The sequence below is a fragment of the Olea europaea genome, chromosome 13 (genome assembly GCF_002742605.1).
Source record: "Olea europaea var. sylvestris chromosome 13, O_europaea_v1, whole genome shotgun sequence".
NCBI classification, from domain to species: domain Eukaryota; kingdom Viridiplantae; phylum Streptophyta; class Magnoliopsida; order Lamiales; family Oleaceae; genus Olea; species Olea europaea.
In genome coordinates, this window is record NC_036249.1 from 3,377,103 (window position 1) to 3,404,387 (window position 27,285).

General features: G+C 33.2%; 1 protein-coding gene across 7 annotated transcripts; it reads left to right on the top strand.

The window, feature by feature from the left end:
• The first annotated feature begins 3,080 nt into the window (after nucleotides 1-3,080).
• Nucleotides 3,081-8,830, top strand: LOC111407291. 7 transcript variants are annotated; one of them, XM_023036695.1, is made up of 8 exons: nucleotides 3,081-3,207; nucleotides 3,336-3,448; nucleotides 4,153-4,282; nucleotides 4,697-4,786; nucleotides 6,332-6,805; nucleotides 6,893-7,060; nucleotides 7,447-7,880; nucleotides 8,127-8,830. In XM_023036695.1, the coding sequence occupies exons 2-8, from the start codon at nucleotides 3,389-3,391 to the stop codon at nucleotides 8,700-8,702; spliced, it is 1,932 nt and encodes a 643-aa protein (XP_022892463.1). In that variant the 5' UTR covers nucleotides 3,081-3,207; nucleotides 3,336-3,388; the 3' UTR covers nucleotides 8,703-8,830. The 7 variants fall into 7 exon arrangements, with proteins under 7 accessions (XP_022892463.1, XP_022892465.1, XP_022892464.1 ...); XM_023036697.1 differs by having other exon boundaries at nucleotides 4,190-4,282; XM_023036696.1 differs by having other exon boundaries at nucleotides 3,081-3,198.
• Nucleotides 8,831-27,285: the final 18,455 nt, after the last annotated feature.

Here is a 27,285-nt window from a genome sequence, read left to right on the forward strand (position 1 = left end):
TGCACTTTTAGTGTGTCAACAGAAGTCTATAGTGTTATGCGACTATTCAAATGCTAAATAAAATTTGAAATTTTTAATTAACAATGATCTGACGGGTTATTTGAGTTTGGTTCAAAGGATTTTTTTTAATATATATAAATATTCATTTTTATTTTATTTATTTTTGGTTGCATCGATTGTAGACTGGTCTAATAGAGCGGTATTGGACCATTTTTTTTTTCTTTTTTTGAAATTTTATAACATATTATTATTCAGTTATGCTTGTGACTTAATGGTCAAGTTTAATTCTTTCATGCTGTATATTTATAACCACATTCATCACCCTTCGTCCGTGAGATGATCAGCTTATGATTAACGCATATTTGTCGTTATTAATATTGATTATATGTACGATAAATAACTAACAGAAAGGAGTATGTGTCATTCTTCTTAACAAGAATATCTTATGTAAATTTTGTAAGTCGAACTCCATATCTTAATATATGTTTTTATGGGATGCAACATAAGCACCCTCAGTGGAAAGAATTATCTTCACTAGAAAATTTCAATGAAAGAGAAGTTAATTTGACTTTTAGAAGAACGGGATAAATTTAGAGAAGCAGTTATTGAGCACACGTGAAATTTAGCAATCACATGTGCTAAACTTAGCTTTTGTTTGAATTTATATGTAAAATTATTTTATTAAAAAAAGATGTAACTAAAAATAAATTTTGGAAGAAATGAGTTTTGAGAAAATGGAGTTCAATCAAAGAAATTTCTATTTGTATAGAATTTCAGTTCACAGAATTTTGCCGAAATAGACACGTGTGTGGACCCCATGTATGACAAAAAAATGCCAAAAAAATATCACCCACCCATGCCCACGTGAGTTGTCTGAAAAAATTCTGTGACTTACCGTTAAGCACTAGTCTTTAGTGACTTATGTGCAATTACGTCATGCTATAATTATGAGGATGAAAGAAGCACATATTTCACAACCCAAAGACTAAAGAGCGAGGAAAATTGTAGTACAACTTTCAACCTAGTCATGTAATAACAAATAGGTCCCCATTCTATTTTTCTAATCATTTTAGTCCCTTATTTTTAAAGTTATGTAACACCATAGTTCCTAGTTAACAAAAATGAAGAAAATCTCATATATCACATTTCCTAATGGACCACACCACATGCAACTGATTTCAACCACCCAACCTTTGCAACCATTGCCGCTAAAACAATTAAGTACAAGTTTGATAGAGATTTTTTGAGAATATATTTTGTAAATATGATTTTTTTTTTTTAAGAATGTGTGATTAAAAAGTAGGAAACAACTATGGATCAACCTGTAATATTATTTTATTGAAAGAATTTGAAGAAAAATAAATCTTAGAAAATGAAGACAAAACATGACCTAAATGATATTGGGTATGTTGCCACTCTTTTACAGGGAGATTCAAGGAAAAAAATGGTTGAATTTGAATGATTTTTGCCACATATAAATCGAACTATTTAAAACGATTATATATTTTATATTTGTCTGTCAAGTAAGCAATCAATAAATTTTCACTTGAATACAACAAAGAGATGCAATTACTTCATAGAACAATAAACTAATATCTCTCTTTCACCCCTTTTTTTTTTTTTTTTTTGTAGATATTAACTACTAAGGGCCTGTTTGATTCGGTCAATTTTTCATGGAAAATGGAAATTTTTTTCCACCTTTTCATTATTTGATTGCAAAAATTTTCTTGGCAATTCATTTTCCTCCCCCCTCACGTGACCCATTTTCCTTGGTTTTGTGGAAAAACAATTCCCATGGGTTTCGTGGGAAATCAGTTTTCGACCTTTTTTTAAAAAATATTTTTTTGGGCAATGGAAATAAATTTTATCCACAATTGTAACAAATTTTATCCATTTAATAGATAATTTTCACGAAATACAAAGTCAAACGAACACCGAAAGATCTAAAATTTCAACATTTTTTAGGTGAAAAATTATACCAATCAAATACATTTAATTGACAATTCCCAATAAAAAAAATGTTCCAGGAAATTGACGTTTTCTTTCTACCTAAATTTCATTCATGCAATCAAACGGACCATTTGTAGCAAGACAGATGTTAACACGTTTTTAATTAAATTTGTGGAATTCAAATGCAAAATGAGGTGTGAAAATAAACTACAAGACGACAATACTTAATGAAAGCGCCTCCCAAATGCACAAGGATAATACCATTTTCCATTTTTTCCTAGAATATTAATATAATATTTGAAACTCATATGTTCTTCAATTCTCAAGAAATTAATAGAAAAGAAGGACAAAAATGTAATATCAATAAAAGAACCACGTGAGCATGCGAAGAAGTTCAATTAACTTAAGAAAATCCAATAAACTTTATTTTCTGATAAAATTATTATGCATTTATTGACTAATAATTGTTCGGGATGGAAGAAGAAGAAGAATCAAAATAGCAAGTAAATAAATGAGGAAGGTGTAACGATATAATTATAATTCATTGCTTATAAAATAATTGCTTTGTGGCTTTGAATCTTAGTGCCTGTTTGATTTAGATTAAAATGTGATTTTAATATAAATTAAAGTCAAATAATTAATATTAACCACATATCTCACAATTTTTCAACCATATATTTCAAAAACTTCTATCTCAATCTTCTAAAAAATCTAATTTTAATCCCCATCAAACACTTTTTTAATAGATTGAAATAGTGAAAATAGTGGTGTTTAGTTTAAATTGCTTTCAGTTTTCAAGCAGCTTCCTGAACTCTCAAACTTAGGATTTGATTTCTTCTTTCCTAATTATATTAATGGTTCAATTCGATTTTAAATGATAAACCTAAACATTCATGGGTCTATGTAGACCCAAATCAATGATCTGAAAATAACAATTTCAGTTTGATTTTGTAATTTGAGGTTTTTAAATGTCAAGAAAATATATTAGAGACTAATTTGCTAATAAGGCAATAGATTGAAGACAAATACTGCAATTTTCTCCAAAAAAAAAATAAAATAGAATAATAATTTAGGACTTCAGCTATAAATTCACTGCCTTCGCTAACACTTACCATGCAGCATAGCACAGAACTAATTGAGAGGGCTTGTTTGGGTGTTCTTAAAAGCATTTTAAAAGTACTTTTTGGGCAGTATCACCCGAGCCTGCACGGAATAATCAGCATTCACAGCATTTCTATATATGATCAAGTATTGAAAGTACTATAGCTGATCAGCTGTCACGTGCACAATGTTGAATTGTTATAAAAAATTTACCATTTATGTAGAAATTAACACAACTGATACCAATTATCCGTAGAATACTGGTTTTCTTGATATCTTTCCAGGTCAACGGGTAGAAGAAGACTAAGGACGGATAAAGCAATGAGTTCGAGAAGTTATGAATCGGATCCAGATCCAGAACCGGCAAGGGCTGATCAGTCGGAGTTGTCTCGTGGAGGTTCGTGCGTATTCATGGACACTCATGTTTATAAACAAGCCAGCCACTGTTGAATATATATCATATATTTAATTTGGAGAAAATAATTAAATTGAGATAGCTGGCCGATATATGAAATTTATGTGAGGGGTCAATACTTCAAAACGACATACTTCAAGTAAGCAGACTTCTTTTATTTTGTATTACAATTATCTTATGGTTATTATTTATTTTAGTTATTCCAAATTTATATCTGTTAAAAACTAGTCAGCAAAATAAAATATTTAGAGACAGTTATATCCAGTAAAAACAAAATTGTTAGAGACACTTACGGAGTGATTTAAATTCTAAAGAGAATAATAAAACCTACAGTTTTTTATTTTATTTTACTAATTTTGAATTATCATTGTAAGTCACTTTTTTTGTGGGCTATATTATATACGCTTCATTCTCTGGGAAATTATACAAAAATTATATTGTGCACTTTATAAAAATTTTGGTTTATAATAATTTTGTTGAGATATAGTCTTGGAGTAAAACTTGAGAGTTCTGGACATCGCTTATTATTATTGAACAAGTGATTCGATCGTTGTATTGTGAGAGATTGTGCAAATAAATCACAGTAATTAACAATGAACAATTTCAGATTAAAATGTCGTACTGTCATGAATGAAATCTCGATCGATTGATAAGGTTTTTTTTTTTTAAATCATTATTCTAAAAAGGTAATTGCGACTAATTTTTCCACAATTACAACGCCAGAGGTTGTTCAGGCATCCATTGAGCTGCCAAGCATGCCTAGCCAAGTTGAAGTCAAAGTTGAAATTCCAATTTCCAATGTCAATGCCCAACAAGGTAAGTTTCTGTTTTTCTTTCTATATATATATATATATATATTCTTTTTCATTATTAGATCTTTGTGAGAGAATCGGAGTTTAGATTTGTCCCAAGGTTTCAGACAGAAAGGAAATAAAATTTTCATCTAAATATCATCTGTCAACCAATTTTGTGGAAATTCTGTTTCTACAAGGCTCATAATTACTCCTCTTACTACAGAACGCTTACCTAGCCAACGCTTAGATCCGGCTCTACCCAAACTTTTTTGGTTTTCCTTGACATTCCTCACTTGTCTGACTTTTGCTGAGCAATTTTTGGATATCAAATAGACCTCTCCAAGAGATAATTTTAATGTGGCCGATTACAAACACTTTTTGGATTTTAATAGCTGTTTTAAAAAGGTTTCTACAACTAATTTTTCTATAATTACAGCACCAGAGGTTGTCGAGGCATCCATTGTTGAGCAAACAACCATGCCTAGCCAAGTTGAAAGTCCAATTTCCAATGCCAATGCGCGACAATGTAAGTTTACCTACCTTATCCTGTGGCTTGCCACAAATCCGTAATGGGTGTTAAGACATAACGTATCTGTGCCTAAGTTATTTCTAGAGTCGATCAAATATATACTAAGTGCATACCTCATCCTGTGGCTTGCCACAAATCCGTAATGGGTGTTAAGACATAACGTATATCTGTGCCTAAGTTATTTATGTAGGCAGTCACTTTAAACAATTACAAATTATATGATTTTCCGGCTGGAAATCCCGTTACCGTGGTTTCGAGAGGCCTACATTTTATTCAATGTAATTATTCAAATTATTTGAAAAGCTACTTGATGAAAAAGAAAGGAAAAAAAAAAAGTGTTTACGAAATTAGTTAGTAGTTCAATTCTGTAATTCAGAGCATGTTTGATAGATATTTTAATCCAATTAACATCAATTTTTTGACTATTATTTCACCATTCAGCCGTCATTTTTGAATTTTTCTCTCACAGGTAGGACTCACTTTATCTTTAAAGGTCAAAAAATCAATTAACAAAATCCTTACCAAACAAGCACTTCGTAAAGATGTTAACCCCTTACATTTTCTATCCAATAAAATTTATTCATATAGATAGAAACACCCAATACATGGATGGGTACAATGGTTTACAAGAAGACACCAAAACCCGAACCAAACACACGGGACAGCAACTGCACTGCATGCAGCGAATCGGGCTGCACTGCCAGCTCAGATGCACTGCACTAGGCTACATTCCACCCTTTTTTTTTTTTTTTTTTTTTTTTTTTTTTCCCCAAAAAATAATGAAATTAAGTAGAACAAAAACAAGAAAACAAAGATTTACTTGAAAACCCAAGACGAGAAAAAATCACAAGCAGAGAAGAAGAAATCACTATAATTAATAGGAATCGTGTTTACAAGATCCCATTGCTCTCAACTAAGATCTAAAACTCTCGAGACGTTGTATGTTATGTTATATGAATAATACATGCCGTTTCATATATATATATATATATATATATAAACCTTAGAAACCAAATTGTAAATGAATAGGAGTTCAAAACTTTTTAAAACGCGAAAACTCGGGAAACACTCAAACAACCAACAATATATCGCTTGAACGAACAGTAGGCCACAAGCGCGCAAACATCCTGTAGAACAATTTGATGGTAATGCTCAAGCGTCCAGCTAGCGAAAATGTGGCAATTTTCTTCTTGATTCATAATTTTGATCTCTCCAAGACCACTTCAAATACAACTTCAATACCCACTAGAATTTGGCTCGCACTACAATATTTTTTCCATCAAAATTTTCACTACTTTCCCTTCTTGAAAAGTATCCAAAAATATTCTTATCCTCGATGTTATGATTTGACCAAATTACAACAGTAATGAGATGGACATTGTTGCATTAGACTTTGCAATACAAAGTTGATGTGCTAGTAATATTAAGATTTGAAAATTGTGTACCAACGTAAGTGTACTTTGGGTTAATATGTGTTACATAGTTGTGGAGCATCTTCAGCTTTCAACACATCTGACAATAGTTCTCCCCAAACATCATCAGGGGAAGAAAGGAATAAGCTTTGTATATTGATATATAAAGCTGCTTCAAAAGGAGATTGGAATGAAGTTGATACTGCTCCGAGATCGAACAAATCTGCAGGTCGTCTTGAGATAACAGAAAGAGGAGAAAGGCCTCTTCACATAGCTGCTGCAAACAAGCAAACTGCGTTTGTCCATGACCTAGTCAAACAGTTGGACAAAGAAGACCTGAAATTGCCGAATAATTATGGAGATACAACTTTCTCTTTTGCAGCTATATCAGGGGTTGTAGAAATTGCCAAGGTGATGTATGAAAAAAATAATGCTCTGCCAACAATTCGAGACAAAAACCAATTGAGCCCAATTCAAAGGGCAGCTTCGATGGGAAAGAAAAAAATGGTTCAATATCTTTACGACATTACACCTGTTAATAAAGATTTCAAGGCCAAGGAGCGCATGGACATTCTTGTTGCATTGATCGACAGTGACATGTATGGTATGGAATCTCTGTTCATGACTATGGGCAAGATGACAATGAAAATTATGTTTGCAATAGTTTCAATATTGCTTTTCTTTAATGCAGATATCGCATTAAAAATATTGGAAGCGGATAGATATATAGTCAGAAGAACTCCAAAATCGACAAAAGGAAGTGCCCTACACGCGTTAGCTCGAAAACCTTTATCACACTATGGTACAAGTCAAGAATGGCTATGCGAAAGACTTGTTAGAATCGTCCCTCATATTCACTGTAAGAACATTCGATTTCATTTTTAACAATAAATTTAAAAAATCAAGCTTAATTTTCCTAAAAATTTCTAGTTGATAGCAAACATTTATGTATCTACACCTTTCCACTCATCTATGTACTTCCTAGTGTTTCTCTTTTGTTTTATTGTCTTCTGATGATTAATTAAGCAGGTTAAACAATCACAAAATTATCAGAACATAGATTATCCTATTTTTAAAAGTAAGGCCTAGCAAATGCTTGTCTCAAGCTTGAGCTTTATGTGTGAATGATCCACATATAGATCCATTTCACTTTTTTCTAAGATTCCCTTTTTATTTATTATTAATTTTTTTTTTGGGCCTTGTAGTTAACATGAATTTTAGAAATAATTTAGCAAAGATTTGTAGGTTTCAAAAGGATATATGGTTCAATTCAGAAGCGGAGACAAGCCATTCTTTTGGTAGAGAAGCTCTGTGAACAGATTCTGATTTTAGAAGGCTCGGAAATTTCAAACCTATTTAACGAAACTCCTATACTTACCGATGCTACAAAAATTGGGAATATTGAGTTTATGACTCTGCTTATTAGCTCATTTCCTGAACTTGTATGGAGAATCGACTCAGATAAGCACTCCATATTTCATGTTGCTGTTATTTACCGACAAGAGAAAGTCTTTAGTCTTATCCACCACACAAAAGCTATTAAAGATTTATTGATTCTCAAAACAGATAAAGAGAAAAACAACATTTTGCACTTAGCTGTGAAATTACCACCTTCGAGCAGACTCAATAGTGTATCTGGAGCAGCACTTCAAATGCAGAGCGAGTTACGGTGGTTTAAGGTGAGAAATTGACATGACTACCAAATCCCCTTTCCTTTTCCCCTCAAAGAGAAGAGGAACACTTCATAGCATGACAGTGAATTGTATCATTAATTTCTTAGTTATCTTGAATATACACGTGGATATGTATCCATGTTCTTAGAAGTCTCCAATCCACCATTCTACGTGATACAAAAATTAATTCCCCATGTTAGAGTTAAAATTTGGATGATTATGCAATTATATTAACTTGAGTAAACTTTAAAGGAGGTGGAGAAGATTCTACGGCCTTTGGATGTTCGGAATAAAAACAAACAAGGCAAAACACCTAGGGAGTTGTTTACGGAGGAGCATGAGAAGTTACGGAAAGCTGGTGAGAAGTGGATGAAGGACACAGCAACTTCTTGCATGGTTGTGGCAACCTTAATTGCCACAGTTGCACTGAATGCATCCTTTACCGTACCAGATGGGAATAAAGAAGCTCACAATAGGTGGTTCACAGTTTTTGTTACATCTAATGCGGTAGCAATGTTTAGCTCGGCAGCTTCCATAATGACGTTCTTGTCTATCTTAACTTCACGTTATGGAGAAGATGATTTTCTATATATATTACCGGTAAAGTTGATGGTTGGACTATTTACACTCTTCGCTTCAATCGTTTGCATGCTCTTAAAATTTAGTGCAACCTACTTTTTGGCCCACAAGGAAGAAAAACCAGGGATATCGCCTAAAATTGTTGCTGGTCTTGCTTTGCTTCCGATCACTTTATATGTAATGCTAAATTTTAGGTTATGGAATTCCCTAATCCGCTCAACAATCCAACCTTCAAGGTTTATGTCTTGACTGGGTAAGCACAGGCTATTCTAATAAAAGGAGCTCCGATACTAGTTGTCGTTACTAATAAAAGTGGAGAAACTTTATTGTTGCTTTGTTGTTGTTGTATTTTCCAATAAAAGGCTTCATTTTTCAAATGCAAAAGAAGTGGGAAGCTTTCTATTCTTATTAATTCGTCTTTTTTATTCTCCTCTATATATTTATATATAAATATCACAACTATCATTGCAATCCAAATTAAATCAAGTGCAGTATTCCACGAGTAACATCACAACTCACATGTATTAAAATGAAAAGACAAAAGAAATCACGAAGGAATTCATCAGGGTTAACATGGATTGATCCACTATTAATCAAAAAAGTGAAACGATGTCGATGCTGGCATGTTGAATTTCAATTGGCAAAAAATACTATAGGATTGCTTTGCAATACCAGGAGCACAAGGGAACCGACCGTACATGATACCCAAATCCATTAGGCGGTGTGTGGTTAGCCTCACCATATTCAATGCCCCCTGCCACTGTGTGGAATATTTTGGGATTGATTCTTTAACAATTTGTTGAGCATTGATTTCTCATTCATTCCAATGTCAATAGTAGTAGCTGTCTGACATAGTTATTGTAGGTCCAACATCATCTAGTGCTCTACTACCAATAGTAGTAAAGTTAATAAAGACACAATGAGAAATAATTGTTTTTCTCTTCCATACATTATTCTTAGAGTATTATGCCTCATACTACAATACAATTGTGAAGAAAAGGAAATAGTATTCTAACTTAAGAAAAAATTTCCTTACTTGGTTCTAATTATACCATACAATAATCCCACAATTCGTTTCAGAATTTCTACACTCTTCCTCAAGTTGGATTGTAGATATTAATCATATTCAACTTGCAGATGAAATCATTGAAAATTTGTCTTTGTAGCCCTCTGGTGAATAAATCTGCAGTTTATTCTTTGGTAGGACCGTAGATCATAGAGGTAGTTCCATTTTCAACTTTCTTCTTGACAAAGTGTTTGTCCACTTCTATGTTTTATCATGTTGAAGGGGGTTGAGTGAGATATTGATAGCTGCTTTGTTATCGCAATAGAGTTTAATTGGAAATTTTTTTGTAATTTGTAATTCTTCCAAGAGTTTCTTTAACTATAGTCTTTCACATATTCTTTGAGCAGTTGCTCTGAATTCTGCTTCAGCATTGTTTTTGGCTATTACATTCTGTTTTTTACTATTCCAACTAACCAAATTTTTACATACAAAAGTACAATAACAAGTAGTTGATCTTCTATTGCTCCTGCCCAATCTGCATCAGTGAATATTTCTATCTCCATTTTTTTCATTTTTCTGGAACAGTAGTCCTTTCTGGGGAGAGTCTAGATGAGCTTTCTTTGGAGAATGCATGTATTGGCTTGCCACAAATGCAATTTCAAGCCTAATGTGTACTAGGTAGATTAGTTTTCCAACTAGTCGCCAATATATATCCTTTTCAATTGATTCTTCAATGTTCTCAATTTTTCTTCCAGTATCCATAGGGGTGTTACTTGGTTTGCACCCAAGCATAACAATTTCAGTTAAGAGGTCCAGAACATATTTTCATTGTTAAATACTAATACCTTCTTTGATCTAGCTACTTTCATTCCTAGAATATATCACATTTGTCCTAGGTTTTCTTTTTTACTTAAAATTCTGTAGCTAGATCCCTTTTTAGTCTTTCTATCTCGACTGCATTATCTCCAATGAGGATTATGTCGTCAATTTATATGATCAGGATGATTTTTGTCCCATCTTCAAGTACTTTGATGAACATAGTATAATCTGACTGCCTTTATTGATATCTCTGGTTTTTCAACACGTTTGCAAATCTGTCAAACCGTGCCCTAGATGATTGTTTAAGGCCGTATAGAGATTTTCCTCATTTTGCATACTTTATTTTCTTCATTTTTCTTGGAGAATCCATGTGGTAACATCATGTAGACTTCTTTTTCCAACTTGCCATTCAAGTTGTTAGAGTAGCCAATCCAAGTTTGTTGCTAGTGATAGTTGAACCCGAAATGTATTCAATTATGTAATCGGTGTGAATGTTTTTGTGTAGTAAATGCCATACGTTTGAGTGCACCCCTTTGCAACCAAGCGAGCTTTGTACTGTTCTACTGTTCCGTCTGCTTTATACTTCACATTAAACACCCATTTGCACCCAACAAGTCTTTTCCTTTTTGGTAGGTTCATCACATCCCAAGTTTCATTTGTCTCCAAGGCTTTCATTTCATCAATAACTACCTTTCTGCACATGGAAATTTTCAAGGCTTCTTGAATATTTCTTGAAATTTCTATGTCGTCAAGGTTAGAGACAAAAGTTCAAAATCCTAAAGATAGAGCCTTATAAGAAACAACATATGAGATGGAGTAAAGAGTGCATGACCTAGTTTGTTTTCTGAGAGCAATAGGTAAATCAGTGTCATGTGATTTTGGAGAAAGCTCATTGGAGCTATCATTGGTTTCAATCTCTTGGTGCTTCAAGTGTGAGTTTGTCCTTATCCTTTAATTTTGGCTTTTTTGAGTAAACTATGATCTCTCTGTCATGTTGTTCTTTCTACTTTCCCCTTGAGTTCAAATTACCTTCCATAGATGGCATAGTAAGGCATAGTGGTGTTGTAGGTTTAGCATTCGAGATACATTCAAAGGAATGAAGAGAGCTTTCCAAGAATCGATCTTCACTTAGTTCTCTCCCTAAAGAGAGGATTTTTTAAAGTAAATGTTCTTGAAGAATGTAACATCAAGACCGATAAACACCTTTTTTTGTGAATAGATCATAACATTTACACCCCTTTGTGTAGGTGAGTATCCAATGAATATACACTTAAGTACACGGGGTGCGAGCTTATTTCGGCAATGAAAATGTATATGGACAAAGGCTGTACATCCAAACACTCTTAGATGGAGATCGGAGGTGAGATGGGAGTTAGGGAAGAGAAGGGAGTTTCGAATTTGAGTGTGCGACTAAGCATTCTATTTATGAGGTAGGCTGATATTAAAATGGCATTGCCCTAAAAATCTTGTTTATATAACTAGTGAACATTAGGGCACTGGCTACTTCAGGTAGGTCTACTTTTTCATTCGACAACTCCATTTTGTTGGGGTATATCGACGCATGAGCTTTGGATGATTATTCCATTTTCTTGGGCATAGGTTTTTAGCGTATTATTGAAATATTCCGTGTCATTATCTGTGCGTATAATTTGTATTTTTGTCTAGATTTGGATTTGAACGATAGAATGAAAATTTATAAACACAAAATGGACATCAATTTTTTTTCTTTTAGTATATAGACCAATAGATTCGAGTATGGTCGTCGATGAACATAAGAAACCATTTTGTGTGGGTGCGATTAGGGGTTCGTGATAGTTCCCATAAATCACTGTAGATGAAAGTAAATGTTTAGATGGTTTGTACATAGGTTTTGGAAATGAAGAGTGATGATGTTCTATGAGTTCGCAAATTTCCCAATTAAAATCAGAAGGTATTTTATTCGAAAATATTGAAGGAAATACATTCCTTAGATACTGAAAATTTGGATGATCCATTATATAATGCCATAAAAGAATTTACTATTCTTAGAAATAAAGGTAGAATCACAACTAACAAATCGACTTTCTTTACTCACGTAAGTCTTGTCAAAGTAGTACAATCCCTCACACTCTTCAGCACAGCCAATCATCTTCCTCGATGATAGGTCCTGAAAAATACAGTGAGAGAAAAAAAAAGTTAGTGAAGCAAGTTGAACTTTTTGTTAATTGGCCAATGGATAGCAGATTGTAGGATAGATTTGGGACAAGTAGAACATGTTCTAGTGTGATTGAATTAGAGATTCGAATACTCCATTTTTTAGCTACCGAATAGAGAGAGCCATCTTCAAATTCTGACTTTGAGATTACCAGTACAAGGTGAGTATCAAAAGGAATAAATGGTGGGAGTGCGTCATATGATCAGACACACCGGAGTCAATAATTCATAGTACTTTGGAGAGTGAGGTGGTGTTTAAAGCTCTTAAGAAATTACTTCTGTGGGCTAAGGTGCTTGACGAGCCAGATGACTGCAGGTTGGAAAACATTTTGTGGAGTTGTTCAGAATTAAACTCGGAGTAGAGATTTGTGTTTCAGTGGAATTGATTGTGGTTTGATAGCCGTGATTTCTGGTGTTCTGTCTTAGTTTCCAATTAGATGGTTTTCCGTGTAAATCTCAACACGTATATTTTTTATATCCAAGTTTTCGACGGTGATCACACCCGTTTGTTGTCTCGAGCTAGATCCAATTTTTTAAGTTCCTCCAAACATTTGGGCTCCCAAATCAGGCCCAATATATTTAGGCCCATCTTATAAATTTCTTTTAATTTTTATAGCTACAATTCTCGGCCCATGTTCAATCGGCCCAGTTGGCCCAATAAAGTTAGAAGAAAGGGTCGACCCATCAACCAAATCTTCAGACCCAGTTTCCTTCTTCAGCATAATCACTCGGCGACTCTTCTCTCACCTTACTTCTGCGAAGACGTCGTGTGTGGTAGGGATGGCCGACAGCCAAGTTTTCGGCCTCTCACATCATTTAGTTCCCTGTTCAACCCAACCAAGAATTCATACACTCGTTCATTCTCCACACTTTTCTTGTATCGAACACTGTCATTTGCACAATCCCACTGTTCGTCAATGCTGAGGTCCGATTCTTTCCAGAGGGTAGTCATCTCCATGTAATATTCAGTGACATCCCTTTCTCCTTGCTTGGCCTGCCACGTGTTAGTTTTAATTTTAAAGATTTGGGAAAAATGTTCCGTGTCGGAGTACATCTCTTGAGTGGCGTCTTATATATCCTTCCTAGTTGACATGAAGAGATAGATCTTGCCAATCGCCGGCTTCATCGAATTGACTAGCCGAGACATTACCACGGAGTTCTCTGATTTTCATTTTTGTTGAAGTTTTGCATCCATGGGCTTCTTTGTATCGCCGATAAGATATCCAATTTTTCCTTTCCCATTGATCACTAACTTAATTGATTAAGCCCATTCTCTGTAGTTTCGACTGTTGAGTTTTTCCACCGTGAGTTGGAAGGGGGAATTATCACTTCCAATTGAATTCATGGTATGGGTGACTTCGGTTTCACCGGTTTCTATTTCAGAGGTGGCTGAGTTTTTACTATTGGTAGTGTTTTGCACCATTAAGAGTCGGTTTTGGGTTTAACCGTGCTCTAATACCATAAAGTTAATGAATAAACAATGAGAAACAATCGTTTTTCTCTTCCATACATTATTCTTACAGTATTATGCCTCAATATATACTACAATATAATTGTGAAGAAAAGGAAAATAATATTCTAACTCAAGAAAAAAAAAATATTTCCTATCTTTGTTCTAATTATACCATACAATAATCCCATAATTGATTTTGGGATTTCTACAAGTAGTACTTGTTCCGTTATGAATTGTTTCCTGGCTGTCGGTCCGATATTCATCACTAGGATTCCCAATAAAAAAGTCACCTTTCATCAATGCACTTTGGTTATTGGACAATACCCATGTTCTAATTGCAATGAACAAGATTCAAAACCCAGAAAATATGCTAATAAAGAAGATAAATTTATACTATATATTACAAGATTCAAATACCAGAAAATATATGTAATTTTGGGAGCAAGGGAAAGGCGAAAACTTCAGAAAATTGAATGAATTGCTGCCAATTGAACTCGTGTCATTTTTAGTGAACGTTCAGAGAGTGTTTATGCATTTGGGAGAACTTGGCAGAGAAATTTCTAGCACTCTTGGTTACTATTTAATTGACTTGTGTATTAAATAATTAAGACTCACTTTTCGATTGGAATCAGACTGTTAAGGGATAAAAATCCCATATCGATTAATGACAAAAACATAGATCAACTTATAACGGATTGGACTACTCATCTTAATAAGGTTACATTTTAATATGGAACCCTAAATCTTAACATGATATTAGAATCCACTAAACTCTAATGACCGATCTAATTAAGGCTCAAAAAAATGAGCATTCAAATTTCATGATTGGTTTGCTCAATCCCATGTCAATTAAAGATGAAAAATATAGACTAACTTATAAAAGAATTGAACTACTCCTCTTATTGTTGACCTTTTAAGGTGAAACTTCAAATCTTAACATATAATAATATACATGTCAATTAAGTAGTGACAGGAAGTACTAATTTTCATACTCAATGAGTACTGAAAATTTTCTCGTACATTTGAACATAATGACGGTTCAAGATCCTTGCTAATTAGACCACCTAATTTAATTAAAAAAATATTATCCTAATTTAATTAAAAAAAATATTATCCCTAATCATGCATGAGAATGTGTTTCCCTATTAATACTTTGTTATGCTTTTAATTGCTTTTATCTCACTCACATTTATAACAGACGCCTAGCCAGATTGAAATTAGAGTTGAAAATCCAATATCCAATATCAATATGAACGCCAATATCCTTGCCCAGCATCTTAGAGCTTTTGGCAGTCAGTTTTTGAGTTCAATAAACCAGTGCCAAAGTCGAGCAAATTAGTGAAGTGCAAATGTGTATAGGATCACATTTGCATAGAAGAGATACATGAAATCTATTACTATCCCTTAAAAGTGCGCAAAAAAGAAAAGGAAAAAAAATGGTTTTAAAATTATTTTAGATGAGATTTAGGAATTTTTCTAGACTCATTAGTATTTTCGAGAGTTTTGGATTTGGTATTGAGTGATAAAATTGCTCTCCTTTCTACTAGTAGACTTTAAGAGTTGATGCGCACATGGGAATGTCCTCTAATTTTATACTTGCTACATAGTATAAGTACACTGAAGTCTGAAGGTTCCTGCGTTTTTATACCCCGCTGCTCTAGGAGGTGATTGATTGGAAGGCTATTGAAATTGTTATGAACGTGGACATTAGTGTAGCTTGTATAGAAAAAAAAGAAAAAGAAAGAGGAAATAGGCAAGAGGAAATAGGCCTCTTCGCATAGCTGCTGTCACCAAGCAAACTGAATTTGTCAAGAATCTAGTGACTTGGCATTGCCAAATGCACATGGAAATACAACCTTTTGCTTTGCAGCTGCATCATGGGTTATAGAAATTCTCAAGGTCGTGTACGTAAAAAAAATCCTACTTTGCCAACAACTCAAGGCAGCCAAGAAATGACCCCACTTGCAAAGGCAGCTACTTTGCTCGGAAACAAAGAAATGGTTTCATATCTTATGGTTCTACCCATTTAGGATTGTTAGCTCAAAGTGACAGAAATCAAGGACGGACCTTGGAAAGAATTATTAGCATCATTGCAACTATCCCTTATGTTCCATGTAAGACAATGAAGATTTATTTCTCTTTCCTACAAATTAGATCTCTTGGTTTGTACCTGAAGAAATAGTATTCAAATATTAGATTATAACCTCATGGATGATGATAAATTAGGGATGGCAATGAGGAGGGGCGGGCTGTCCTGCCCCCCGTACAGCTTAGCATTTTCCTGCCCTGTGCTCATTTAAGGCAGGGCAAGGCTCTTGCCCTTTTTACTTACCCATTTAACTTTTTTTCTATTTTTTTTTTTTTGATAATTCATTTTAATGCCCTCATTCATTTAAGTGAGACAATAATATAGTTATTAAAATTTTTAATTAATTTATTTATTTTTAAAAATTAAATTATTCGAATATATTTGATGAACAAAGTTTTTATTGTTTATCATATTCCTTAAATAATCTTAGTTGCCATCTTCTAATAAAATTAGTGAAATTTCATGAACTTTTTCTATTTGGCTTGTTTGAGCCCTATTATTTTCTAATAATACATTTTAGAATAGTAGATTGAAGAAGAATCTAATGACTTGGCATTGCTAAATGCACATGGAAAAACCACCTATTGTTTTGCAGCTGCATCAGGGGTTGTAGAAATTGCTACTATCCATTATGTTCCATGTAAGACAACAAAGATTTATTTCTTTTTTCTACAAATTAGACCTCTTGGTTTGTACCTGAAGAAATAGTGTTCAAATTTAGATTGTAGCCTCATGGATGATGATAAATTCAAGTTCCTAATTTACTTGAATAATGTCAAGCTGGATAGTACACAAACGTTTCTACTAGCTCCTTTCAACTCATTTCATTTTCGAGCAGCATACGATCCTTGATTACTCTGCCCAATTCATAAAATATGGTTGCTTTTAGGGAATTGAGATTTTTATACATTATGTTCAGATCATGTCTTCTGATATTTAGTCGATGATATCATACAGTTAGAGAACAGTTAGTACATAGATTATTCTACTTATCAAAGGAGAATTTAGTTTTGGGACATCCGCTAAATGAAAAGTGGAATTAACAGTTGAATGAAGTAACACAAATATTATTGTGATCCCAAGTTTAAAGTTGATTATGAGAAAGAACAGTGAAAGTGAAAGTATTCAGTTAAAATTGTTATTATATATGCATCAATCCGTTGGATAGGGAGTTTTACATACCTTGTAAATTTGTAATTGAATCAATGATAATAATATTTTTGAAATTTTGAATTGAATTGATCGATGGAGAATGTACTTATGCTTCTTGAAACTGTAATGTCAGTGTTTCATTTGTATCTATACTTGCATAAGGATTCTTATTATCCCCACCTAAACATTAATGGCTACTCAATCTAAATTTGGACGAGCTTCAGAACTTCTAAGGAAATGCCAGTTTGTATGTCTGGGCTGGTTTGATTTCATTTTTTGCCTCAGTAATCATGTAGTTTACTCTTAAGATTTTTTCCCCCTTAAAAATTTAAGGGTTTGTAGAGCAAATGTTGTTAATTTAGCAAAGATTTCAGGTTTCATAAGGATATTTATAGTTCATTTCAATAGTTGTGCTATGTGTACAATCGGGGTTTACAATTAGACATATGGGAGGAGGGCCCACGCTGAATAAAAAAAAAAATCATGGGTCCCCCGTCCTGTGAGTACATTATCGATCAAGGTTGTCAATGCCGATTGTACAAAAAGAATAATTCTCATTTCAAATACGAAGACAAGCCGGTGAACTTTACCAGATTTAGACTATATTTCAAAATTTATTCAAGAGAAGTTCATTATGTTGTGAAAATTGGGATAGTTGAATTTCTGACTTTGCGCTTGGGTTTTGTCGTTATTGTGTTGAATATGTTTATACTTACTTAACACTTACATATTACTTTATTTTATAGTCGAATATATATACATAATTTCTACACATAACTTTGATTAAAATCAATATATATTGATGATTCAGATGAAATTATCAACAAGATATCAATGTTAATCATTTGCACACACTTATCATGATCATCACGATGATGCTTTGTTGTTGTAACTTAGAAAATTTTACTTTTTCTGTATTTTTTACGTTTTTAGAGATATTGAGAATTAAGAAAAATAATTTTTTTTTTCCTTTTTTTCCTTATAATGCTACTTACTTATGAATTATTTTTATTTTGTTTACGACATAATTTTCGGTTAGTATAAATTTTATATTTTATTTATTTATTTGATGATGAATTTTCTTTAGTACACTAAATTTGTTAATGTTGTTGTAACTTAGAAAATTTTACTTTTTCTGTATTTTTTACGTTTTTAGAGATATTGAGAATTAAGAAAAATAATTTTTTTTTTCCTTTTTTTCCTTATAATGCTACTTACTTATGAATTATTTTTATTTTGTTTACGACATAATTTTCGGTTAGTATAAATTTTATATTTTATTTATTTATTTGATGATGAATTTTCTTTAGTACACTAAATTTGTTAAACTAGTAATGGAACTTAAGATTTAGATTGATCATTAGGACAATTTATGAATGAACAAAACTGGACATAAATATTGCCAAAATGAGATCAGCTTTGCAACCAAATGAGACCTTTGCAAATGTATAAAACTAAAAACATTAAAAAAAAAAAAAGGGTATTTCACAACAGAAACAAAACGTTATCAATTTTCCAAATGTCATTTCATTTGACTTTTCAATGGCACGAGTGTGGAAATGATCCCGAATCAGTTGATAAAAGTTTCAACCAATTAATACTGTTACTTAGGCATATAAAGGAGAATTATCATCTTACCAGATTAGGTGTTTGCCACTTAATATAACATTTTACTAAGATACCATAAGCTTTGTTCACGAAATTATTCTTTTGATTTGTTTCCGCAAGTGTATAGTTCGCAACAAGTAATAAAGTGGAAAATAGAGTCCGAATGTCGTCCCACAAGATTGAGTAGTTTAATTTTATCTAATTCGACATTAACTGAAACCGAACGAGATTTGTAGTAACTTAAGTTAACCTTAACCTAATATGCAACTATGTATGACTCAAACAAACTAGAATGCAAAATGGATGTTTGAATGCAATTTTGATGTAATCAATGAATATAAAGCGCAATATGATCACGAATCCCCAAGCAATGCTCACTTTTAATCCAAGTTTCGTAAATCGACAACACGTTGAATTTTTGAAGAATCAATGCCCCCAAGTCTGTCCAACAGCCTCTCGAATAAAGTTGAACCTATACTAATATACCATCAACCTATATCTCTATGACGGGTGCAAATATACAAGAATGCATATGAGTTTGTGAGCACTTAAATATTCACACATGGCATAATGATATATCTCTATCCGCTATCGGACCATATGATGATTTGTACCCTGTCGACCTCAATCCCCTTCTCTCGAATGCATGAAATAAGTCAATATACTCACACAATTACGGGCCTATAATCATGGAAGCATCTAATTGTGTATAAATCATTCAAAATTCAAGAATGTGTTTGACGTCAAATTTGCAAAACTAGAAATTAAAAAGTTATATCTCAAGGTTCATCGATCTCCTAGTACATGAAAATCTAGCCTAGCATAGAGAAATTAACAAAATACATAATAATTTTAAGAAACGACATCATAGGTATGAGAATTGGCGTGTAATCCCGTTGATCTTCGCGTTTCTCTTCGTTATTATAGTGGAAAATCTCCTCCAAAATGTGTTATTTTCTCTCTCAATGTGTTCTCCCCTGTTTAGGAATGGCCCTAGGGTTTTAAAATACATCTTAAGATTTGTTTCCATAAGAATTTCAGTCAAATAAGAAAAATATAATTTTTTTGCCGCGATGCCTAGGCTAAAATTTTCGCCTCAATAATTGTTCCTTGATGTTAAGCAATTACCCATTCAAAACAACTGGCCCTTCGTCCACTTATAAAAACTTTCGAATGTTGCATTTTGATCCCATAATTCAATTCTTGATTCTTTTAGATCCTTTTTTCTTTTTTTCTTCTCCCTATATTTCAAATCCTTACTAAATTTGTTCTTAACTCTTTCACATCCTTGTTTATGCTTCTCGGTCATCTTTTGATTATATGCATTTTGGTCCTTGAACTTTGATTTTCTTCCATTTCAATCATTTTTCGCTTGTTTTACCTAGATTCCCCCATATTCATCAATGTTGTCCTACAAAACATAATTTGCATGGAATTAAGCCATATTCAACCAATTCATCAACAATTAGTCATATTTTATAGACCGAATAAGTGTGTAAAAACACACTTATCAAACTTCCAAGCAAATATCATTGTGTTACCTATCGTTTTCATTTCAAGATTCCAAACTAACCTCGACAGAGAACTTGATGAAGAGCTGCATTGTGGACTTTACACTAGCTTCTGCTGAAAAACTATTCCCTGTCTTAGGATCAAAAGTTTCGGCGACATGGCCATTCGAGAGATTGTGTTTCTGTTGATACTCTCTTTCTAGTCTAACGAATCCACTGCCTGTAATCACTGAGCAAATGTACTTGACAAAAGAAAATTCATATCGAAGACAATAACCAACCAGCCAGAGGAGCAAAAAATATTAGAGCATATTTCCATTGTTGGCATATCTTTACACTGACAATATCTGATAGATTAACTACCCAAGGACTAAAAAACAGGAATCATAGACCAATATTTATGACTGAAAAGAACTAAGATGATTGTAGCAAACATGTTTTCTACCTTTTCCAAAATATATAAAATGATAATGGTAGGTCATTAAAATAACTAGAGAAGATGATATGCCTGTTTGAGTGAGACTGTAAAAGAGAGTTTATTTATATGTAGAGTGGGAAGCTTCATCACATATTTCAACATAATCAAGATAAACACTTAACTGTTTAGTTAGATGTAACCATAAATAATCAAATGTGGCTGTACTAGACAACTTCAATAGCAAAGAACAATGAACGAAGAGGAAAAATAATCTCCTGGTGTATCTAATCATTTTCTTATTTCTCATACTACTTAAGTACTCGTAACTTGCCAAGCAGTTTACATTGTTGCTGAATCCTCCAGTGTCAACATTAAAAGTAGTAGTGTTCTAGATTGTAGATTGTAAGAAATTAAACCCTAATGCCAAGATCTTTAGAATTCATGATTTTCACATATGAAATCAAGAAACATATCTTGATCCATGACAGTAATTGAGAATTTTAGATCTGCAAAATAAGAAACTATTAAATTAGAGAAACTATTCTCTCACTTTCCCTCTCTATGATTGAATGAATTAATTGATGGGTTTCATTCACATTTATAGGAACAGAGAGGCAGTCTCTTATGAGTCATAAAACTCTCTACTTTCCATCAAAGTAGACAATTATAAAACTGCCACTTCTTAATTAGGCCAATAGGATTTTAGTAATATTGACCACCTATAATCAATTCTTTAATATTACATGGGCCCCAAAATAATTGGTTTTACATTCTCCCACTTGGCCCGTGCAATATTGCTTCGTTATGTGGTATATAACATAATGCGCATACCATGAGCTAAAATCCATCATACATTAGCCACTTAATAAATCATCCTTAAGTAAAGACTAATAAGAGTCATGATGGTTTTACACCATCATATAAGTATAATTCCTTTCATGTACTACAATATTAGTCCCTACCCAACATGGCACATAATGAGAAGTTCGATAATTTCATTACATTAATGTCTTCGAAAAGACTATCTATGTCAGTATTCACATAATCCATTCACATACATGTACCAACAGTTATGACACGAATAATATTTTGTCAAAAACAATACATAAATGAGCTCAAAATGTCAATACATAAGCATCATAAATTACATAATAATGTCAATGATAATTTTCAATAATGCCCATCCTTTTGACATGTTCATTGAATGTCTTTGGTGGCAATTTTTTCGTTAATGGTTCCGTAATAATAAGATTGGTGCTAATATACTCGATTGACACCTCTTGTTTTTGAACTTTTTCTTTAACGGCAAAGTACTTCAATTCCATGTGTTTAGGGCCTTTAGAGTACTTGTCATTCTTTGAAAAGAAGACTGCTGGAGAATTATCACAATAAAGTTTCAACGGCTTGGTTATACTGTCGACGATCCCATGTCCTGAAATAAAGTTTCGCAGCCAATTTCCTTGAACTGTGGCCTAAAAGCATACCACAAACTCGGCTTCCATAGCGGATGCAGCAATGATTGACTGCTTCACACTTCTCCATAATATAGCCCCTCCAGCTAAGAGGAACAAATAGCCAAATGTGGACTTTCTAGTATCTACACATCTAGCAAAGTCCTAATCTAAATATCCAATGACCTCCAAGTTATCAGGTCTCCTATAAGTGAGCATGTGATCTTTCGTTCCTTACAAATATCTCAATACTTTCTTTGCAGCTTTCCAATGATCAAGTCCCGGGTTACTTTGATACTTGCCCAGTATTCTGACAGTAAAACTGATGTCTGGCCTGGTGCAAGTCTGAGCATACATTAAGCTCTCAACAAGAGATGCATAAGGAATATTTGTCATTTATGCGTTCCAATTCGTTTTTAGGACATTGCATGAGACTAAACTTGTCTCCTTTCTAAATTGGAACAACACTCGCTGAACAATTTTTCATATTAAATCTCTCCAAAACTTTATTGATGTATGCTTTCTAAGACAACCCTAACAATCATTGTGACTTGTTACGGAATATTTCAGTTCCAATCATATAGGTTACCTTTCCCATGTCTTTCATTTCAAAATTTTTAGAGAAAAATTTCTCAGTCTCGTATAATAGACCAAAATCATTAGTAGCTAGCAAGATATCATCAACATACAGAATCAGAAATATAAACTTGCTCTCACTGGCCTTTAGATATATACATCGATCAACGACGTTTTCCTTAAATCCAAAGGAAGTAATGGTATCGTTGAACTTAAGATACCATTGACGGGAAGCCTATTTAAGTCCATATATTGATTTCTTTAACTTACACACCATGTGTTCCTTTCCTTTGATTGAAAAACTTTCAGGTTGATCCATATAAACTTCTTCATCTAAATTTTCATTTAGAAATGCGGTTTTCACATCCATTTGATGTAGTTCTAAGTCATAATGAGCTACTAAATCCATTATAATTCTGAGTGAGTCTGTCCTAGAGATTGGTGAAAATGTTTCCTTATAATCAATGCCACTTTTCTGAGTAAAACATTTAGCAACAAGTCTAGCTTTATGTCGTTCGCATTACCATTAGAGTCGCGCTTGGTCTTAAAGACCTATTTACACCCAACTCTTTTACATGATTCTGGTAATTCAACGAGATCCCAGACTTCATTATGTTCCATAGATTTCAACTCATCTTTCATAGCATCTAACCACTTATCAGAATAAGCGCTCTCAATGGCCTGTGAAAATGAAACTGGATCATCATCAACAATTCCCAAGTCAAATTCAGACTCTTGCAGGTAAACCACATTATCATCAGAAATACCAGGTCTATGTTGTCTTTGTGACTTTCGTAATGCTATTTCTTGTGGTTCATTTAATTCAGGTTCATCGGTGGCAACTTCATTGTGAGGTGTTTGATCATTTATTTGTTGTTCGGGTAAATTATTATGTCGTTCAACAATTTGAGGAACAACAACATTAGAAGAAGTTGAGGTTAGAAAAACTTGAACTCTAACTTCTTGTATTTCCACATTTCGTGGTTCAAAACTTCCACTAACTTCACCATTCTCAATGAACCTAGCATTACCAGTTTCAACAATTCTAGTACTATGGTTAGAACAATAAAATCTATACCCTTTTGAATTTTCTAGATAACTAATGAAAAATCCACTGATTGTTCTTGAGTCCAGTTTCTTTTCATGTGGATTATAAATTCTTACTTCTATCGGGCAACCCCAAATATGCAGATGCCTTAAACTGGGTTTCCTTCCCGTCCACAGTTCAAAAGGAGTCTTTGGAACTGCCTTACTAGGAACCCTATTTTGCAGATGCATAGTAGTTTTTAATGCAAACATCCACAAAGATATAGGTAAAGAAGAATTGCTTAACATACACCTAACCATTTCTATTAGAGTACGATTACGCCTTTCAACCACACCAGTTTGTTGTGGTGTGCCTGGCATAGTGTATTGAGAACATATGCCATGTCTTTCAAGAAATTTAGCAAATGGACCAGGGTGTTGTCCAGTTTCATCATACTTTCTATAATATTCACTACCTCTATCAGATCTAATAATTTTCTACCTTTCTGTCTAATTCCCGTTCAACTTCATTGACAAAAATCTCTAAAGTATTTACAGCTTAAGACTTTTCATGTAGTAGATAGACATAATCATAACGTGAAAAATCATCGATAAAGGTGATAAAATACTTTTCCCCACCAAACGATGGAACATCAAAATGCCCACATATATCGGTGTGTATTATTTCAAGAAGCTGTGTGCTTCTTGTGGCTCCTTTCTTTATGTGTTTGGTTTGTTTACCCTTAATACAATCTACACAAGTTTCAAGATCGCTAAAATTCAAGTCAGGAAGGATTTCATTCTTTACTAATCTTTCTATCCTTTCCTTGGATATGTGACCCAAACGTTTATGTCACGAGTTAGCAGATCGTTCATTCAGTAAACCACGTTTAGTACTAATATTATGATGCAAGGTCAAAAGAGTCTCAGCAAAGAGGTTATCACGCTTTAATTTATATAAGCCATCACAAAGAATAGCGGAACCGATAAGATGATTTTGTTTAAACAAATTTAAACATCCATTTCCACCATTAAAGAAATATCCAACAGAATCAAGTTTCGATAAAGAAACTAAATTACGAGAAATAGAAGGTACATAAAGAGTCTAAAATAAATCTAAATGATGTTTAGTATCTAAAATCAAACGATAAGTTCCACTGGCTTCAACTGGAGCTTTGATTCGATTTTCCATGAGAACAAACTTTTCATTTGGATTTATGGTCTGGATTGAAAGGAATCCCTGCATCGTATTAGTAACATGAGTGGTACATCTGGAATCAATCCACCAAGTATTATAAGGAACTTCTGCCAAATTAGATTCGAAACATACATAAGAAATAATCTTACCTTTACTTTCGAACCATGCCTTATGTTTTAGGCAGTCCTTTTTATGGTGCCCAAATTTGCGACAGAAATGACACGTATCCTCCTTGTGTTCCTTATTGTGGATTTGGGCAGAAGACTCATTTATCTTTAGTGGTCCTTGCTTAATGCCCTTTCCAGATCTTTTCTTATATTTCTTTTCAGCTCCTTGATGACTTAATAAACAGAATGAGTTCCTTGATTCTTAAGCCTTGTCTCCTCTTGCATGAGCGTACTGTGCAATTCATTCACATTCCATTTATCCTTTAAGGTATTATATTTCATATGGAATGGACCGTACTCGAGAGGCAAGGAGTTGATGATAAATTGTACCAGAAAGTTCTCATCCACAGTCATCCCAAGAGTCTTAAGTCTTGCTGTAATGTTACTCATTTTAGTAACATGCTCATGCATGGTACGAGAACCATCAAATTTCATGGTGGTTAAGGTACCCATCAGTGTGCTAGCAAGTGATTTGTCAGCTGTTTGGGAACGTTCTTCCTCAAACTTCATATATTCCTTAGCATTCTCAATTTTAGGTATAATAGACTTGATATTCTTTGCTAAGGTCATCCGCATAAATATTAAGCTTAATCTGTTTGACCTTTCCTAAGCTTTATGGAAAGATCTTTCATCAGCACTGCTCTCATCAGTAAGATCAGCAGGTTTCACAACTTGAAGTGCTAAATCCAAGTCCAAAACACCTAAGTTGAACTGGACTTTTTTACACCAGTCAGAGAAATTGAGTCCATTGAACAGTGTTACAGATGAAGTATGCGAATGAAGAGAAATGGGAACAGATACTGCAAAATATAAAATGCTTTAACAATAATACTTTGAGTTTTAATTTCAGATGCAGATAACAATAAATATATAGCGCAGTTCTCCTTTGGGTAATATTACATTATACCATCATAATAAATATAATGATGCTAATTTAATTTCACTTAATTGGTAATTAAATATACTCTAATCAAACATGTATGATATCTTTGGATATACAGAACACATCCGACCAAGTAAATCAATTAATCACGATTATGTTCAAGATTAATAAAATTAACTGATCAACCTTTGGGCGATCTATAATAATTTTATAATCTATGAACGTCAATATACTCTTGACACCAATAATAAAGTCATTTTCATTTATAAGCATCAAACTATCAAGAGTAATTGAAAAATAAATTATGTAATTTAGTGTTCGAAATACCATAATATTTGGCCACTTTGGTGAACTAACAAACAACATCAATCGAAAATTAATTACATAAATAAAATGTGAATAATGTAAGTAATTAACTAGACATAATCTAATTAATTCATAATTCAAATTAAAATATGAAACAATAAACGTCCAATTGCCAAAAACAGTCAATATATATGTACTTCACCTATATTGAACACAAATGCATAAACAATGTTATACCTTAAACCAATACGAGAGACTGACATTTTCTTAAACAATTCAACATATATGGTAGAAACATATACCTACAGTATGACATTCTAGGAAATTGTTGGCCTCATTTGATTTTCCAGGGATGGGGTTTAATTGGGCCATGGGATGGGATTATAGAAAGAAACAGTATGTGTCTTGCAAATGTTTTCATGCATTAATTGGTTTCTGCAATTTCAATTTTACAGGTTTCTGCCCCTCTTTTAATTTTTCTTTTTTTTTTATTTAAACTTTAAATGATTAATAATGACAAGTAGGAACACATAGCCGAAATAATGGACTTTGAAGGGCTGTCTCTTTTTCTTATATGCATGGAAGAGCCAATTAATTTGAACATGATGCAGTCTTCCCAAGTCGGATCCATGGAAAAAACAATTAATCGACGCAGATAGCAAATGGGATTTGATGTAATGATTTGATCCATAAATTAATAAGAAATTAAAGATCTCCTACGAAAAACAGTAAATCTTTAAGGAAAATCAAGAATTCTTCAACTTGGCTCTAATACCCCATGTAAGAAATTAAACTCTAATGCCAAGACCTTTGAAATTCATGATTTTCACATATGAAATCAAGAAACATACCTTGATCCATGACAATAATTGAGAATTTTAGATCTGCAAAATAAGAAACTGTTAAATTAGAGAAACTGTTCTCTCACTTTCCCTCTCTGTGATTGAATGAATTAATTGATGGGTTTCATTCACAT